The 20,044-nt window shown below is 36.6% G+C and overlaps 1 protein-coding gene across 1 annotated transcript in view; it reads left to right on the top strand.

Moving 5' to 3' along the window:
* LOC134673411 (cell growth regulator with RING finger domain protein 1-like) overlaps window positions 1–20,044 on the top strand; it is a 114,937-nt gene that overhangs the window by 2,257 nt on the left and 92,636 nt on the right. Inside the window, exon 2 of the mRNA XM_063531394.1 lies at window positions 12,822–12,961. Within this exon, the coding sequence (XP_063387464.1) occupies window positions 12,822–12,961 (140 nt within the window). The remainder of the gene's footprint in view (window positions 1–12,821; window positions 12,962–20,044) is intronic.

Raw genomic sequence — 20,044 nt, 5'->3', positions numbered from 1 at the left:
AGGACATATACTAAGGGTGATATTTTTTTTAGGATAGAACATTTAATAAACTTGGGTGCAAGTTTAGCAGAATAGTGTTTAGGAGAATTACTAATTGCGTAATTTCGTTTCCAGACGATGTCATTTTCGTTGAATTCGAAATGTTGGTGATGTTTATTATACGATGAAGAATTGGTTTGGTGCGCTCTCCAAAGACGGGCTTGTACTTCGGAGAAGACAGGCTGGAGAAGACCAAGATTATCGGCGTATTCGTCTCTGGGTGCGAATATAATATCATCTGTGAGATCAGATTTATCGTATGCTGATCCACATGTGACTAATTCGCGACCAAATACAAGGAAAGAAGGAGTATAATTTGTTGTTTCATTTACGGAAGTATTAATAGCAAATTGTATCTTATGTAGGTTGATATCCCAATTCCTGTGGTCATCCTGTATGAATGAGGATATTGCTGTGGTAACAACTTTATTATATCTCTCCACGGGATTTGGTTGGGCGCATTTAATTGCGCAATAGTGTATTTTTGGGATCTGATAGGAGTGGAATAAATCCGTTGTCTCTTGACTAACGAATTGAGGACCATGGTCAAGAATTATGGTCTGTGGGATTCCGTACACTAGGAAAACTAGGTTTTCTAGAATATGAACGATTACTGATGACGTAGCACGTTTAATCGCAAAGAGGAGGCAGTATTTTGAAAAACAGCAAGTAACGACAAAGATGAATCTGTTGTGTTTTAGTGTAGTAGGCAAGGGGCCGATCAAATCTATTGAAATGCATTGAAAGGGTCGAGAGCATTGCTTAGGTTTACCCATTAGGCCAAGTTTTAGTTGGGTTTGGTGTTTGCAAGCTAAGCAAGTCTCGCATTTGGCAATAAAATTTGAAATATCTTTGTACATTCCTGGCCAAAAATATTTCAATTTAACTTTATTGTATGTTTTAAATGTTCCGAAATGAGCGCAAGTTGGGGTGGAATGATTTTCTGTGATAATGGGTATTCTGTACTCTAGTGGGATAACTTCTTTCCAATTATACTCAGATTGGAGTAACGAAGGGGTTTTTGAGTATCGGTATAATTTATTATTATGTATTATGTAATCTGGAGTGGTGTTGGGGTTAGAACTGCATTTAGCGTAGATATTATTATACCAGTCGTCATTGGTATTAGAACTATTGTAGTTAATAACGTCTACTGAAGGTAAGCGTGATAAAGCGTCAGGGATTAGATGATCTTTACCACGTTTATGTTTAATTTCGAAGTTAAATGTAGATAGACGAATACTCCAGCGGGCTAGACGTCCGGTTGGATTATCTAGATGGAGAAACCATTGTAATGCGGAATGGTCTGTGTAGATTGTGAACTTTAAGCCGTTGTCAAGATAGCAACGCCAATGTTCTAGGGCTAGTAAGACACTTAAGAGTTCTCTTTCTGTAATTGGGTAATTTCTTTGGGGACCAGTTAGGGATTTGCTCATATAAGCAATGGGTTTCTCAACGCCATCAAATTCTTGGGTCAGCATGGCACCGATGCCGAAGCTGGATGCATCACAGTGGACTGCGAAGGGTTTTGAGAAGTCTGGGCAAGCAAGAACAGGGGTAGAGACTAGAGCTTCTTTAATGGATTTAAAGGCATTGTCTTCTAGTGATGTCCATTTAAATGGTGGTGCTTTTTTGGAAGTGGAGGTAAGTTTAGTTAGTGGTGCAACCTTTGTGCTGAAATCGGGGATAAAGCGTCTATACCAACTTGCTGTACCTAGGAACTTTTTAACTTCTCGAGGAGTTGTGGGAGGTGGGATGTTAAGTATTGCCTTAACCTTGTCAGGATCTGTTTGAAAGCCGTGTTCATTAACTATGTAACCAAGATATTTAAGTTCTTTTTTGAAAAATGAACACTTGGGGAAGTTTATAGTAATGTTGGCTTGTACTAGCCTTTGGTAAACTTTATTAAGTAAAGTGATGTGTTCATCGAAAGTATTACTTATGATGATAATATCATCTAAGTAGGTAAATACTGAGTTATCAAGGTTTTCAGAAGGGAATAACGCATCCATAAAGCGTTGTTGGGTAGCAGGGGCATTAGTCAATCCAAAAGGCATTACGCGAAACATGTACATGCCTTTTGAGGGTACATGGAAACTAGTTTTAGGTCTATCAGAAGGGCGTAGGGGTATTTCCCAAAATGCTTTTGCTATGTCTATCGATGATAGATATTTAGCATTTTTTAGATTATCTAGAATGTCAGAAATGAGTGGGAGTTTGTAGGCATCTTTGCGCGTAATCGAATTTAGTTTACGGCTGTCGATGCAAAAACGCCACGTTCCATCTTTTTTAGGAGTTATTATGACAGGGTTTAGCCATGGGCTTTCACAGGGTTCGATAACATTAAGCTTTAGCATTTCATCAACTTCTTTGCATAAAGCTTTTTGTTTCTCTGGAGAAAGCCTATAGCATCGCTGTTTGATTGGTGGATGGTCACCGGTATCTATGTGATGTTCAATGAGGTGGGTTCGTCCTAAGGGTTTGGTTTCTGTTGAAATATTTTTAAATTTTTCAATAATAGTATCTGAAATTAACTGTTGAGTTTCAGAAAGGTTGTCATAATTAGTGATGTGTTGGTCGCAGGTGGAGATAACTAGGGTATCTATATGTTTATCAGAATATGACGTTATGTCAGGTAATATGTGGGGAGCTATATTGAATTTTCTCCAAAAATTTGTGCCTAGAATCAAGGGTTGCTTTACAGTAGGGATAACATGAGCGGTAATAATAGCCACAATATTTTTGTACGAAATTGGTAGTTGAATTGTACCAATAGAGTATATAGGGTAGCCGTCGGCTATAGAGCCTACGACTTTATGGTCGTAATTTATGGTAAAATTGTGGGATAAGAGAATTTTATGGGAATTATTTCCGAAAATAGTTAAAGCACTGCCACTGTCTAAGAGGCCACATAAAGTTAAATTATTTGTCTGGATGTTGACATAAGGTCGTTCATCGTATGGATCTTGAGTGAAAAGTGCTGATGTAGTATTGTATGATGACATAAATAATTTAATGGTATCTAACCATTGGTTCCATTCTGTAGCAGTAGTTTTATTTAAGTTACTTTTCTCCTTTATGCGTTTTTTGGAAATTTATGGCAAACTGTACATTTTGCAAAAGTGACATTTTGTTTGCCACAGCGGAAGCATACTATATTTTTACTTGTACAAATATCTAAAGAATGATCGTTTGTTCTGCAACGCGGACAGGAGTAACGTAACGTAGAAGGTGGTGCTGTTACAGTATGGACCGGTTTATTAAATGGGAATGGTGGTATGTACGGTTGGGAAGGGGGGGTATGGTTAGAATCTTGTTGAATGTTGGTATAGTTGCTAGAGCTATAAGTAGAGGTAGTATTACAGCTTTCGTACCATTTGCACGATTGGAATAATGTGTCTATAGACGTAACATCTGTAGGAACTAATCTGGAACTGTAATAAGGGCTCATGTTTCTACGGAGGATATCTATTTTTTGTTTTTCAGAAAGGGGTTCATGTAATTTGGAAAAGAGGGCTTCCATGGCTGAAAAATACATTATTATTCGTTCATGTTGTTTTTGTTTACGGGAATGTATATTTTGTAGTAAGTTGTGGTCATGGTCATGCAATTCGAAATCTTTTAAGAAGTGGGTTTTAAATGATTTCCAATCTGTAAGGGTTGTTTTCTTTGACCTATACCAATCTAAAGGAGTGCCTGATAAAAAATCGTATATATATTTGTGTAAGCGTTTGTCGTCAATGTTACGCGCAATTGCAAACTCTTCGATGTTTCGAATAAAATCATAAGGGCAACTATCGCCTTTATAGTTGAATTTTTTAAAATCGCTTGGTTTTGCTTCAGAGAGGTTGGTTAATTTTCGAGCAAGTAGGTCTAAATTTGTGGAATCATCTATCAAAGAGGTTGCTGACGCGTAAGTTGACGTTGTTGTTGACGGTTGTGACATGTTAAATTTTGTTTGACATTTTGACAAAAATTCGCATATTTTCGAATAGTTGTCAATAATTTCTGGAGATAATTCAGTGGTAATATGGAGACGTTCTATTCTGTTATATAAATGAAATAAGAAAACCGCTATTCTATCGTGCTTCGCTTGGTTGGTGGTCGCAAGCTGTAGCTGAGAAGAAACTATTGTGAGGCATCTGCTAATTTCGGTGATATCCTGTTCAAGATCATATGGGCTGGAGAGATTCGAACACGGGTCCGCGAATAAATTTGGAGTGAGGAGCTGTCTTAAATCATCAGCCTGCGCGGTGGCTGGGAACTGAATGTTCCTGAGTTTGAGCTCATAGATGAGTTCAGGTTTATTTAATAGTGCTGGATTCATTGTTTATTAAAGTGGATACCTATCACGAAGAGAATAATTGATGTTATCAATATAAATAAAATATGTAGTTATTAAATTTTATTTTTTATTGAATCGAAAGGAGAAGTTTATTGTGATATTAGGCTTAGTTGTGTATATTTATTTAATCGGGTGAAGGATAAGCTATCGGATTATCTCCAACAGTACTGCCGTAAGTCAGGATTGGTTCGCACTTCAGTGACTCCAAGGAGTTTTAAAAACACTTAGGATTGAAACCAATTTGTGAGATTTCAGTGGAAATCTTGGATTGTGTAATTGTATGTTGTTGTGTTGTTGATGTTTTGTGTAATCACTATGTTAAGAGTTTTGTTACGTGGCGCGACAAAAAGCGTAGGACGCTGGCATAATAGGGATTAGAAAATAGATATAGATAAATTGGTATAAGATGATGAATGATGATAGATGTATATGTAATTGGTTATTTAAGGGGGGAGTTTTGGTTAAACGGTTGAGGATTAGATAAAAGGTTGTAAAATAGAAAATTAAATAAAATGATGTTAGGCCAAGAGATATTGCGAAAATTTGAGTTGGGTCGACTATAACCTTTTAGAATTTTGAAAAGATCTTAAAGCTAGCAATTACAAACAATATAAAAAAAAAATTGTTAGAAAAAGGAAAATGTAGGACTGGAACAGCTGGTTGTGGTTGTTGGGTAGGAGCAGGTGCTGGCACGGAGGTACTGGAACGGGCTGCTCAGCGTCGTAGGGCGGGTGGGTGTCTTGTCAGGTCCGGGTTTGAGCACGTTGATGGCGCCAGAATGAATGTGAATGAATGAATGTTTTGCTGTTAAGAACCAGTTTTTAAATCACATGATTAGAAATGGGTACTATTTTGCTAAAATTATGTTATATCAATGAGGCAAAATAGCAGTGTTACATTTTTGTAAACAATATCACTATTATTAGATTCTATTGCATAGAATAATTTGCAATTTTACTTTACATAGTTCCATAACTAGCCGAAAGCATTGATATCTTAGTATTTATAAATACCATAATTGAAATTTTAGACTTGAATAAATTTTTTTTACATTAACATATTTACTGCTATTTTCTTACAACTGAGCAAAATAAAAATATAATAAATATTTAGCTATTGAACATAAAAATAATATAATACTTGAAATATTTTCTGAGTTAAACTTAAAATATGAAAGGCTATAAGTATTCATGGAAAATAAGGGCCTTACAATTCTTTATAGTTATTTGATGACAACTATTTTATGAATTAAAAATATTTTAAATTCAAAAATATCAGAATATCAGTGCTGGATGTTGATAAGATAAGATAAAGATAAAAAATAGTTTATTTAAGTAGGCATATTACAATGCGCTTATGAAAGTCAAATAATCCTATACCGGCTCCAACCCTACACCTCTGCCTCGAGAAGATTTAAATCCCCCCTCAATTGGAGGAGGGTATCCCAATATGGGACTGGCAACAAACTTGGTTGCCAGCATGATGCTGAGATATGTTTTTATGTTATGTATAATTTTCTCTTCTGTGTCTTTGCTTATGAATAAATTTCTATTCTATTCCTATTCAAATCAACAATTGTTGTGGTGACCGAGGACAATAACGTCAATAACACAATATATTCAAGTATACTCTCTATGAATTTATTTTTCCCTTTTTTTAGTCGGAATAAACATTTCTTCTTTTATTCGTGTTCATTCAAATTTCACTTTTTTCCATTTTTGTGCATCCGTTTGGCAGGTGGCAAACGTCTCATCCAAAATTAAATGGTTTCTTTTGTTTATTACATATACATTGTTAAAGATAAATAATTAACTTATTAAACTAAATACCACCAGGCTAACAACCAACTTCCTACAGTTTTCATAAGTTATTTCTTCTATTAGTTGGGTAGAACGGTGCATAGATTGACCTAGTCTCTCCTTTTTTAGGAGTTGGTTAAAAACCAATGCCGTAACATGGCTAAATAATGACAAAATTACTTATTTCATACTTTGTTTTGAATATTTGATAATTAGCTATCACTCTGTTATTACATGTTGTAAGAGATAACTGCTTATCAAAAGCAACAAGCAAGTAGGAATGTTAGTTTTAGTAGTCATTAGGTAAATATTTTTGTCAGTTACCTGTTTACGATATACCAAAATTTATTGAATTTCATCTTTGTGTGATGTCCTCATGACTGAGAGACGTGACAATGGAGTTGGCAACTGTCAAAGGTTTGCATAGATGGCGCACTCATAGCTTGCCCCTTTTTCTATGAGATTTGGCTTAAAGGGCTGGCATCCAGGGTATTAAAAAAACAAAAATTTGACATAATTCTAGGGATTGACGGGGCAAGCTATGATGGCGCCATCTGCTAAAAACTTCCACCGGCCAACCCAATTGTAGATACTTCACCACTGCTCCCTCAGCTGCTCTATGTTGGTTGCCCCTCAGGGTTGCCCCTTCCACAGTCTGTGTATCAGTGTTGGCATCAATCTGAACTAAATCAATCCGGATTGATCAATCGAATTGACGCGTCAATCCGAATTGATCAATCCGGATTGATCAATTCGAATTGATTCAATTCAGATTGACGCGTCAATCCGATTGAATCAATCGGAATTAACGCATCAATCCTCAATTCGGATTAAATCAATTCTCAATCTAGATTAACCATAGTCCCTAAGATTACTTTTCAAAGGTGTCCTTTTTTGGGACTTACTTACTGGACTTAAAGTCGATATCTGATGTTCCCAGAGGTTCGAAAACATGTTCCTGATGTCAGTATTGACTGATGTCCCTTTTTGGGATATTTTTCGAAATTGGCCGATTACGTTCATATTCGTAATCGATGTCGACCATAGGTCCCGAAAGATGTCCCTTCCATTTCGGGACATTTTTATTAAATTATTCGTTGGCACTTTAAAACGATATCTCAGATTTCCAAAGGTTCACATGGTAGGTAACATGTTTCCGACGGCAATACAGACGTAGTTTCCTTTTTTTTGGACATTTATGGGACATTTCTTAAAATTAACCGATTGCGTTCAAAATCGATATCTGAGGTGCCCAAAGGTTTCGAAACATGTTTCTGACGGCAATACCGAGAAATGACTTTTTACCTACGCTAAGGTTCCGAATCATGTTTCCGACGGTAATATTCCGAGATGCCCTGTTTTGGGACATTTTGGGACATTTCTTGAAACCAACCGATTGCGTTCAAAATTTATATCTGAGGTGCCCAAAGGTTGCCCAAAAGAATGATTTATTTTTATTGAATGCCTTGCGAGTATTACAGTAAGTATCGGGATATCCCCCGGTATTCACTGTAATACTGGCAAGGCTTTATATATTGAACTTTACTTGTTATTATGGATATTATTTATTCATTTTTATCTCACAATAACAATCTGTCATAAAAACATAACAAGCATCAAATGAAATTGAAGAGAGCCCGAAATATGATATTTTTTTATTGATTTAGACATAATTATAATATCGTATAGAACAGTGGTTCTTAACCTGGGGGTAATTACCCCCGTGGGGGTAAAACTGGTATTTTACGGGGGTAATAAACTAACCTAATATAATAATACAACAAACGTACACGTTTTATTTTTTATTACCATTGGGAGGAGGGGTAAAATCAGGTTCCCTAGTTAGTCATAGGGGTGACCGGACTGAAAAGGTTAAGAACCACTGGTATAGAAGTTATCTTACAGATGTATTCTCATAATTATTTTTTATCCATTAATCTTGCACACGAAAATAACAAAGTGTAATTTTTAAACCCACATAACATTGTTCTAGAATAAAAAAGCGGCCAAGTGCGAGTCGGACTCGCCCATGAAGGGTTCCGTAACAGCAAGTGACATAATAAAATTGCGGTTTACGGTTTATGACGTATTAAAAAAAAACTACTTACCAAATCTTGTTCAAACCAATTTTCGGTGGAAGTTTGCATGGTAATGTACATCATATATTTTTTTTAGTTTTAACATTCTCTTATTTTAGAAGTTACAGGGGGGGGGACACACATTTTACCACTTTGGAAGAGTCTCTCGCGCAAACTATTCAGTTTAGAAGAAAATGATATTAGAAACCTCAATATCATTTTTGAAGACCTATCCATAGATACCCCACACGTATGGGTTTGATGAAAAATTTTTTTTTGAGTTTCAGTTCTATGTATGGGGAACCCTAAAAATTTACCGTTTTTTTTCTATTTTTGTATGAAAATCTTAATGCGGTTCACAGAATACATCTACTCACCAAGTTTCAAGAGTATAGTGTTTATAGTTTCTGATAAAAGTGGCTGTGACATACGGACGGACAGACAGACAGACAGACAGACAGACAGACATGACGAATCTATAAGGGTTCCGTTTTTTGCCATTTGGCTACGGAACCCTAAAAATGTACCTATAGATATTCAATGTTAACCTTTACGACAAATAATAGTTGGTAAATGTTACTTACCGTAAGAACAACTGCGATGTCCAATCCTCAAAGTCACGCCAAGTTAATCGTATGAAACAGTCCAGAAGTAAATCCAAAAGTCCGTATAACAAGCCAACGCCAAAAGAAAATCCACAGTCCAATAATTGGACTGTGGATTTTAAATTATTTAAAACAAGCACACACAGTCACACACCAATAAACAACAAGGGTTGAAGACCGAATGTCTTATCTCTACTGGACTCAAACTGGACACCACTAGAACAATAAAAGGATTAGAATCATGCTATCTCTTTCGCACTCGTACGTTTTTAGAACGCATCTTGTTATCAGCAGGGTGGCGTAATGCAGGTAGTATAGTAAGTACGCGGCTAAAGTGTAGAATCTAAATATTACCGTTGAAACCCTGTTTTGCACCTCAGATATCGATTTTGAATGCAAGCAGTCACTTTCAAAGAATGTCACTAAAATGTCCCAAAACAGGACACCTTTCAATATTGCAGTTGAAAACATGTTTAGGAACCTCTGGTTACCTCAGATATCGATTTTAAACGCAATCGGGTAATTTCTAGAAATGTCCCAAAAAAGGGCATCTCTCAATATTTCCCTCGGAAACAAGTTTCGAAACCTTTGGGCACCTCAGATATCGATTTTGAACGCTATTGGTTAATTTCAAGGAAAGTCCCGAAAATGTTCCAAAAAGGACATCCTTCATATTGCCGTCGGAAACATGTTTCCGAACCTTTGGTAAACTCAGACATCGCTTTTGAACGTATTTGGCTAGTTTTGAAAAATGGCCTAAATAAAAAGGACATTAGGTAGGTACATACAAAGTAATCGTCAATCCGAATTGACGATTGAGGATTGAGGATTGACCGATCAACTCGAATTAACGATTAGTAATCGTCAATCCTCAATCAGTAGATTTAGAATTAGTTTCGTCAATCGTCAATCGTCAATTCGGATTGATCGGTCAATCCTCAATCGTCAATCGTCAATTCGAATTGATTTTTTGCCAACACTGCTGTGTATAATACAATGAATATCTGGGAGACCGAGCTTTGCTTGGAAAACATATAAAAACTCTAAACTGCACCTTTTCCCAGAGGTAACCTAGCTAGATCGAATTATCGCCCCCAAATACTACCTAACGGATGTAACGATTTCGATGAAATTTATAATAATAAATTTCATCGATCCGTTAGGTCCAAACCTTGACGTCCAAAAATTTGTTTTAGATTCTTCACGTCTCTATCAGAATAAGTATGTACCCCATGTATGTTAGCCGATTTTTCGTCGTTTTAGATTTATGATTTTTTTAACTTTTAACTTTTGTTAATATTATACATATTGAACAAGCAAATTATTTTAAACCCAATGGCTCAACAATTAAAGTAGTGTACCTACAAGTCCTAGTCAGCGTCACAGAAATTAAAAACTGCTCACCTTTCAATCACATAACGTACATTTATGAGTACTTATTCAAATATTATTAAACGTTTTAAACTCGAGCAAAAAACCCATGTCAAATGTAATCACAATGTAATAGAGGATTTTAACCTTTGTTTAATTAGTTAACATTGGTTTTCACGGCGACTTATATGACAGGGAATACCCTAATCGAATTTAAACTGTTGTGAGACAATAACAATTATTAGTAGTAACATAGTAACAATAGAAATATTGTTTGTGTTGTGTGAAGTTGTGAACGCTGCTCGCATTGTTAGTGCTTGAAAAAGGAGACCTAGGCTCTCCGAAACATGTCGCGTGAGTGAATTAAAACAAGTGAGTCTAAAGTCTAAACCGTAAAATTATACAAGGGAATACCCTAGTTTCGGGTCAACATTAGCTATTCCTTGTACAACTAATAGCAGGTATTTAGTATTGTTTATCTATGGTTGGTATGACTGGTCAATGTAAAAAGTTTTAGCAGTTTGGTCATTCCACGAAAAAGTAACGCTTATATATAAATTTTACAGTTAACTTTAAAACGTAAATGAAAGGATACAATAAAATTGTGACCCACTTTACTATTGCTGTAGAAGAGCCCGTTTGACAAAGCTGACTGTGGGACTAAAGGCCTGTGCACACCGGCTGCGTGGGCGTGCGGCGTTGTAGTATTAGATGCTTATGAGAGACGGCACACCGCTTGCGTTACGTGTGCGTGTGCGGCTCCAATATTTTAGCGCACGCGCACGTGCACATCACGCGCCCGCAAGCCGGTGTGCACAGGCCTTTAATCATTTTCAGCAATCAGCAAGTCTTACCAGTGTTGGGCATTCAAGAATAAAATCATTATTTGAATAAGAATTTCTAAGAATAAAATCATGTTGATTTTATTCCCGTTAAAATTATTAAAATAATTTTGGTCTGGAATAATTCGTATGTGTAAAAATTGAATAAGAATAATCTTATTCTTAATCAAATAAATGTAATCATGATTTTATATTCTAAATAATATTCCTGGATTAAAAATCTAGTCTGAGTGCGGTTTAGGCGTTACGTATAGATAGAAGTAAATGATAGTACGAGTAGTTTCTTCTCTAATTTATACCGATTTTTATGGAATAAAATCTTACAAATTTATTGTAATCGGTATTGGTACCCGTATTGCTTTTAATGTGATAACTAAATCATCAGGTACAATTCAGCTGATCTGATCGGATGGTGGATGGCGGAACTCTTGAATGGCTCACTGTACCTAAAATAATGTAACAATTAAAAAAAGATGTTTTTAAAGGTATGATGAGTAATGGCGCGATATGGTGTATTCCTATTTCTCCCCGCCGGGCACAGATGTGAAAAGGCGCTTCGTACAAATTATTCCCATGTCTCCGCCTCGTGTATCGCGGCGGTCACGTGGGGTAGGAACAAATGGGGAAAACACTCATGATTTTCTTCTGTTTTCGAATTATGTTTAGTAGTTTCAGGGTCCGAGTTACTAGAGTTAGACCAAGAAAAGTCTGCAACGATTTTGATAGCCCGTCGCAGTGCAAGTGTTATTTTAAATGTCATACTTCTATGAAATTATGACGTATACATAACACATGCACTGCGTGGGCTATCAAAATCGCTGCAGACTTTTCTTGGTCTAACTCTACCGAGACTTATGGTGTTTTTAAAAGTCCTTCTGATATTTAATACATATTTGCATTTATTATTAGACAGAAATGAAAGTAGGCATTAAAACGTTTGACACACCGCCTGCCGCACGTGTTTAGCAAATGCTGACAATTCACCACGCCACGACTTAATCCTATTGTTATTGCCAGTGAGTAATAAATGACGGTCTCAAGTGGAAACACGCCAAATAATACAATACAATTCATGCTGCGACCTGCGACTTTCTGCAAATCTAGCGCTAAGGGTAGGGCTCTTTTCTTACCTGCTGTAATTTACTATCTCTTTCACTTTCCGTGGGTGTGAAAGACATATCATATGTAAGACCTCAAGGCTTAAGGTTGATAGGAATAATAAACTAAATATGTACTTAATACGCAAAGGAATATACATTGAACCATCTTAGAATATCGCAGTCTACTTTCTATGTAGCTTCATTATCAAATTAATATCACTGTTTCGAAGGCACCAAAAAAATTTACTTATCTATCACAATAAAATCTTTTTACGCTAAAAAAATCAAATCAATCCGACCATTGAAAAGGGGTGAAATTCATTTTACAAACTATAACCAATTGTACTACATAAGTTAACTTAATTCAGAATAACATTTTAATTGAATGAAACGTTATTTAAAATAATCCTACAACTGGAATAATTATTCCGTTTTTTATTCTTAATTTAAAATAAAAGTGACATGATTAATTCACTTTCATTTTATTTTAAAATAACGAGTGCAGGAATAATTCTTATTCAAATCGATTGGAATAAGAATAAAATTTCTGTTTTTATTCTTATTCTTATTCAAGTTAATTTTTGCCCAACTCTGAGTCTTACATAATATGAATATTTATTTACTAAGTTACTTTCTTTCTAGGAATATGGAGTTTATCGGCATAGTGGGCGAGGGTAGGCACCACGACGCGTGGGCGGTGCAGCCCCCGCGGCTGCTGATGCAGCGCGTGCACATACCCTTCACGTTCAAACTGGAGGAGAACCACTCCATAGGCTACAGCGGTAAGTCTATACTTTTTTTTTAAATTTCTAACACTGCATTTAGCCGTCTATAGACTAAGGGTGGTGGCGAAGGTGCGGGCGGCAGGCGTACGGCGCCCGCACCTTCCCCGCCACCCTTAGTCGTCCTACCCTGTCGCCCCCGTACCGCGCAGGCGAGGACTCATTTAAGCGGTCGGTCTATAGAGACTTCTTGCTTCGCACAGCTAAACGGTGGATTGAAACTTGTGGCGTCTCCTCTAGCTGTCACTGACATCAACGTCGTGCCATAATAATCTAACAGATGGCGTTAGGGAGCTAGAACGCAATTAGTAACAGACCTACATCGCGCTTACGGAGTTTTAAATGTCAGTTGCTATATATATTACTTCCGACCAACTCTCAGTGGACTTCGGTTCACAGGCATATGAGGCATAACACCCGCCTGGAGAGAGTACTCTCTACCTTCTACCGTAGGTATTTATGGACCGATACAATCTTCAAAAAAAGACGAACGTCCTCGAGCGCATCTAATATAAAGACCGGTAGTCCGGCAACGCACTTGCAATTTGGTCTAGTGGTGGCCACGAGCGACAATAATTGCTTACCGTCAGGCGATTCGGCTGCTCGTTTGCCTCTAATATCACAGAATAATGAGAATAACTAATAGTACTACTGTACAGAAAGGAAACTTTCTACAAAACCGAAGCTTGACAGCGGTTCAGGGTCGAATCATGCTGTTCCTTAATATATGGCACTATTCCTTTCTGCTATTTAGGGTTGTCAAAATTCAAGCCATTATCTGTGGTCGTGCACGCAAAGGGACTTCAAGTTGTGTCAACCCAAATAATTGCTCGGAGCAATGCTGAGCCGAACGGAGCCGAGTTTGCCCGAAGGGAGGAGTTTAGCACCCCTGCTAATATCATAAAAAACCGGGCAAGTGCGAGTCGGACTCGCGCACGAAGGGTTCCGTACCATAATGCAAAAAAAAAAACAAAAAAGCAAAAAAAAACGGTCACCCATCCAAGTACTGACCACTCCCGACGTTGCTTAACTTTGGTCAAAAATCAAGTTTGTTGTATGGGAGCCCCATTTAAATCTTTATTTTATTCTGTTTTTAGTATTTGGGTCATTCTAAGTTAAGAGGTAATCGCTTATATGAAAAGGTGGCACAACATAAATGTTAAAATATTGATCTAATTATACAATATTTTGATAGAAACAACACTTTTATGTATATTTGTAAGCTAATCAGTCATTCTTTTAATTTATTACCATTTTAGAAGACACCAGGGGAGAGACCGTACTTTTTCTATGTAATAAAGAGAGAAGGGTCTCTCCCCTGATCTCTTTAAAAACATAAACAAAATCGAAATTTAGACCAGCCGTCTTACAAATTCGAGCAAATTAAAGTGTAATGATTCATTTAAACAAGAATTCATACCTCCACTGTACATTTTGCAAAATTATGCGCCAGGGGAAAGACGCCAGGGGAGTGACTTTTTCATGTCAAATCAGATATAATTGTGCAAATTTTTAATGTAAATAATAAAATTAAAGTATTTATATAATCTATGCATAAACTATAGTAAATATACAAATACAATTAAGTATTTATATCAATAATTTTGAAATAAAACTGACCAGGGGAGATATCACTTTCATAAAACAACATTGTCAAGTATAGAGGTCAATGATCAAAATGACTAACAATCGGAACCAAGAGATGACTGTGGCAGGGTTGGTCGTTAGTATTGAATGAAATGCATTTCTATTGGGATTAAAATGGCAATAATTAAAGCTATAAACCCAATATTTTTACATTTACATAATGGCCAGGGTAGGAGACATAGAATCTGGGGGACAAAATTTAACATAAATATTTTTTATGAAAAAGAAAAGTTTAAAGGATTTTATTATTATCATTACAATCAATATTTGTTTTAATTTATGAAGTATATCCAATTTAACGGATTTATGGGAAATACATCTGGATAAAATTACTGATTTATTGTAAAACCTGCAAAGGGACAGGCCAGGGGAGGAGACCTTTGCATGTTTGAGGGGCAATTGTGACAAACCTGAATTAATTAATTAATTGAAATTGACTGTATATAGAGGAAATGCAATCTTTTAAGGGAAATTACCATAATTTATTTAATTTTTTTAAGAAAAGTATGGATATTTATCATGGACACCGTTAATACCTCTTAACTTAGAATGACCCATTTGTTGTTATAACAGAAATACATCATCTGTGAAAATTTCAACTGTCTAACTATCACGGTTCGTGAGATACAGCCTGGTGACAGACGGACGGACGGACGGACGGACAGCGAAGTCTTAGTAATAGGGTCCCGTTTTACCCTTTGGGTACGGAACCCTAAAAAATCTAGCGACATCGCACAGAGTTTTGGTGAACATAGCAACGATCATCAGTATCTGCATCAAAGTGTGTCAAATCTCTTAGCGCCTTATACGTGCAGATTCGAACGGCACCGTATAAGTACAATAATGTTTGCCTTCACACCAAAACATGAACCCACTTAAACAAATCGAATTATCTACTTGTTTACTATCAAACCAATATTTTAAACACACTTGAGTATATTAAATTCACTTGTAACTAAATTACTAAGTAACAATGTAAATACGTATTAACATTTTGCCAGTCCATTTTAACCTATTTCCAATAGTCGTATCGACACAGAATAAATAATAGTACTAGCAAAGAATAAATAATAGTACTAGGTACTGAAGACTCACTCTCTAACAAAACGCGTCTGTTACGATCAGCACAGATATGGCCGCTAGGTGGCGACAGCGCCACGGGCGGCTTATGGCTTTCCCCAAAATTGGGGTGGAACGGATGTACTTTTAGGTACCTGTAGCAAAGCGACGAAATCGCGGAGTGAGCCAAGCCTGCTACTAGGTACAGAAGACTCACCCTCTAACAAAACGCGTCTGTTACGATCAGCACAGATATGGCCGCTAGGTGGCGACAGCGCCACAGGCGGCTTATAGCTTTCCCCAAAATTGGGGTGGAACGGATTTACTTTTAGCTACCTGTAGCAAAGCGACGAAATCGCGGAGTGAGCCACGCCTGCTACTAGGTACAGAAGACTCACCCTCTAACAAAACGCGTCTGTTACGATCAGCACAGATATGGCCGCTAGGTGGCGACAGCGCCACGCGTGGCTTACGACTAGCCACCAAAATTGGTGTGGAACGGATGTACTTGTAGCCATCTGTTGCAAAGCGACGAAATCGCGGAGTGAGCCACTTCTGGTATCGATTTTAAACAACAAGTATATCGAGAACATAATGGAACTAACGGTGTAGGTAGGCCTCTCGTGATTGGGCTCATATGGTTCGTTTTGACGAATCCAATTACCTAATTGGGGGCGTGAAGTACAGTCAGTATTAAAATTTAAAATACTGTACGAGGGTCGCACTGAAATATTCGGGAATGGGACACTTAGAAATAACATAATAGAATGAGGCATATAATTTATAAAAATGTAACTCTTTATAAAACTTTTAAGGTATATTCCATTTGGTTGTCATTTATATTTAAAAATTACTGACAATTTGAAAATTGTATGTCGAACATTATTTGAATTTTTGGCCAAGTGATTTTTCGGATCACATTTTTAAACGGTTTTCAATATGCCCTCAGCGAACAAATAAAAGTTACAATGGGCTTCTGTTATTTTTTTATGAACTAGAGTTCATCGTACGCTCGTTTGCAGTTAAAATTATATATGAAAGTCGCTTTCATTTTATCCCATGGGTGATCTTAAAGAAGCATGTCATTCCAAAGCGACGTCAAAATTTAAAATCGCATTTGTGTTGTTAATTAAAAAGACTGCCAAAAAAGTTGCATATCGGCAGATTTCGACATTCCTAAATATTCATATGACAACAGTAAAAAAATCTTTTATATATAGATATATGTAAAAAAAACTTCAATTCCGTTGGCTACTTTACGAATTTCATACAAAACCACTAAGGCCCCAAAATCGCCATACAAAAAGGACTTTGGGATTATGAGCCGTGTGCATTACAGAATGATTACTTTCAAAAGAAAATTTATATGCGTGGTCAGTTTGAGTTTAAGTATGCATTAAAATAAAGATTGACTGTCTAGATGCGACAGTTTTCTCTATTCCCGACATTTTTAGTGCAACCCTCGTAGTTCTAAAAATTTAATTTTTGACAGAATCTTACTCGTCGTTCCAATGCAGTTGATGAGAGTTATTATGAAGAGAAATCATTTTGCACATCAAGTCAACTGTGTCAGTGCAACTGGGCACATGTTTACATGCTAAGCAAGGCCCTATACCCGTTTTCCTGCTCATCCAATATTGAACTTTAACAACCAACGATACAGTTGACTTTTCCCCGATTAAAATGGTGAGTTACGAGTGTGCGTAAGTGATAATTGCATGTCCACTCACACGAAGTTGCTAATTGATACCGATAGCGGTCACCGTGTGACCTATTACTGGAGACAATGGATGCTAGGAAGGTTCTAAAAACTGAACTAGGGTTACAATGTTGCGAAATCTTGAATTAACGTTCTTGCGAATGCAACTTGAATGCAACTTATTAAAAATATTTCCTATGCAGTAGCTAAACGCAGCCGTCGGGCTCGGCTACTATTCGGAGGCTTTTTATAACCCCGGCTACACACGTTAACTATAAATCGTAGCGATTAATCTGTGCAGTCCGATTTGCGCAGTTTTATCTACCGTGTGTATGACAAATCGTTGTCGATTATCGTAACGACATACTGCGCAAATCGGACTGCACAGTTTAATCGCTACGATTTATAGTTACGTGTGTAGCCGGCATAAAGCTCCACATATCTTGTTTCGCGGCCAATCAGATACACCTATATTTAGAACCATTTTGTACTGTTCAAATTATGCAAAATCACTCTCATCAGCCTCCATACTATAACCACCTCTTCTGCATTTCACCGTTTAGTCAACAAACCCTTATAAACCAGTACTTACGAAAATTATATCAGTTCACTGAGAATTTAAGGTTTTTATTTGAGTCCTCGAGATCCTGACCTGCACCGCGGCTACAAAAGTAGCGTTCGAGCACCTAAAATTGCGACAGAGATACTTAACGGACAATCAGTCTTGAAATAATGGTCACAGTCATTGCCACGCGCCCAACGGTTGTTAACTAACGTTGACCGTTAATTTGACCTGTAATGACTCTTATTGTAATGAGATAAAGCTTATCAATAGTATTTCCTGTGTGATTGTTGTCAGTACGGAAATCAATTACTTTTTTGTCTGTCTTGGGATGTTATTAGAAAGATGCCCAAAATTTTTTGCGTCGGCACAAAACAAATTGGTCTGATGAAGTTTTCGTTCCTCCACGTTTTTCGGTGGTCAAATAACGAAAAAAAAAACACTTCAGGTTTTCTTTATTAGAAAAAGTTTTTCGCGTTCGTCTTACCATGTTAGCGCTTCAGTGGTCTCACCCCACTAACATACAAGGTTGTAGTGGGGCATATAAAATAGTCCTTGTAGTTCCATCGCCCACACTGTTAACTGACAGTTCATAAACCTTATTACAAAAGGCATAAGGTCCATCGATGGACAGTTAAGAGTTGCTGTTTGTTCCTGAGAACAATTTTTTTCTATAATAGTAATTTAATGTATTTTTATAATAGTAATTTTGGATTGGACACTGGTTCCCTACTAACATTATAGATACGAAAGTAACTCAGTCTGTGATGTCTGTCTCCCAAGTAACACAACGTAGCTGAATATTGTTTGAATAATAGAGCATGCCGTACTTAATGCTGAATAAGGTAGCTGTATAACAGCTGAATAAGCGCTAATACAGACGTTATACAGCAGGTTTGGGCGCAAAGTGGGCAGTGCCCACGCCGCTTATTTCTGAATAACAGTAATGTAATAGCTATATAAGTGTGTGCCCACACATTGAATCGCTGAATAACACTTGTATAGAGGCTGTCAAAAGCTTATATACCGCTTTTAAACCAAAGTTATCCAGCTTTGTACCCAATGAATCAGTTATTCGCACGTTATGAAGCTTTTGGTTCCAAAGTGCATTTTTACAGAAAATATATTCAGATATTTGTGTTAAATCAATGATTTGTCTTCCATTTTAATTTGTGAACTCGTGTCAAAGTGTAGTTTCTGCAGTGAAAACTTACAAAATAAGGAAGACATCACCCATATATTTATTTGATGTTTACATAACTTCAATTTCATTGCGCATGCGACTTTACTGTTAATATATATATGCATTTTATTAAAAATTTTAAAGCGCCGCGTAAATAATGCACCGTTTCAAAAGTAAATATAGAAAATTTACTACTCCACATTTAAATTTGTAATTTTTCTGCGGTGTTTAGATGTTTAAGTGATAGAAAATGTACTTTAACAAGTTATGCTACGATAAAACTAGTTTTATAAATGAATAAAATGGGTTTTTCAGTTCATTTTCAATTCCTATATAATTGTAGAGGTTAGAAAGTGAGCAACCGTAATGGCGTCCGACTGTGCTGAATATAAGCTGCTGCCACAGCTATTATTGTGCTAATTTCTGAATAAGCATTCACATTATTCGCGTTACTAAGCAACATGTTAGATAATAATGGTCTTAACACAACAAGTTTTGAATAACATCAGTATAATAGTAATTGTTTTCTCAATTTTAAAGCCTATTAGGGTTCTATACACAAATAGTAAAAACCACATAGATCCTCACTACTTTGATGATAAAACATTATAGGTATGTAATACGGGCAATATTCAATCCTACTTCCCACTAATATTATAAACGCGATATAATATATAAGTTATATGATAAATCTGGGGGCACGGCATTTTACACAGTTATTTTTTCCGTTATCAGTTCCGACAAATATGTAGTAGGTAAAGGTAACGCAAAGATGTACGACGTGAGTACGAAGATGTATATAGTATGAGTATGGTATGGTTACGAGTATGGTATGAATATGAATATGGTATAGGTGCGAAGGTGAGGGTATATCATTCATTCATTCATATTAGTAGCGGGTATCACGGGTATGAGTACAATTAAGTATAGTTT

The sequence above is a fragment of the Cydia fagiglandana genome, chromosome 18, assembly GCF_963556715.1.
Source record: "Cydia fagiglandana chromosome 18, ilCydFagi1.1, whole genome shotgun sequence".
Classification (NCBI taxonomy): domain Eukaryota; kingdom Metazoa; phylum Arthropoda; class Insecta; order Lepidoptera; family Tortricidae; genus Cydia; species Cydia fagiglandana.
This window is presented reverse-complemented; position numbering and strand designations above follow the sequence as displayed.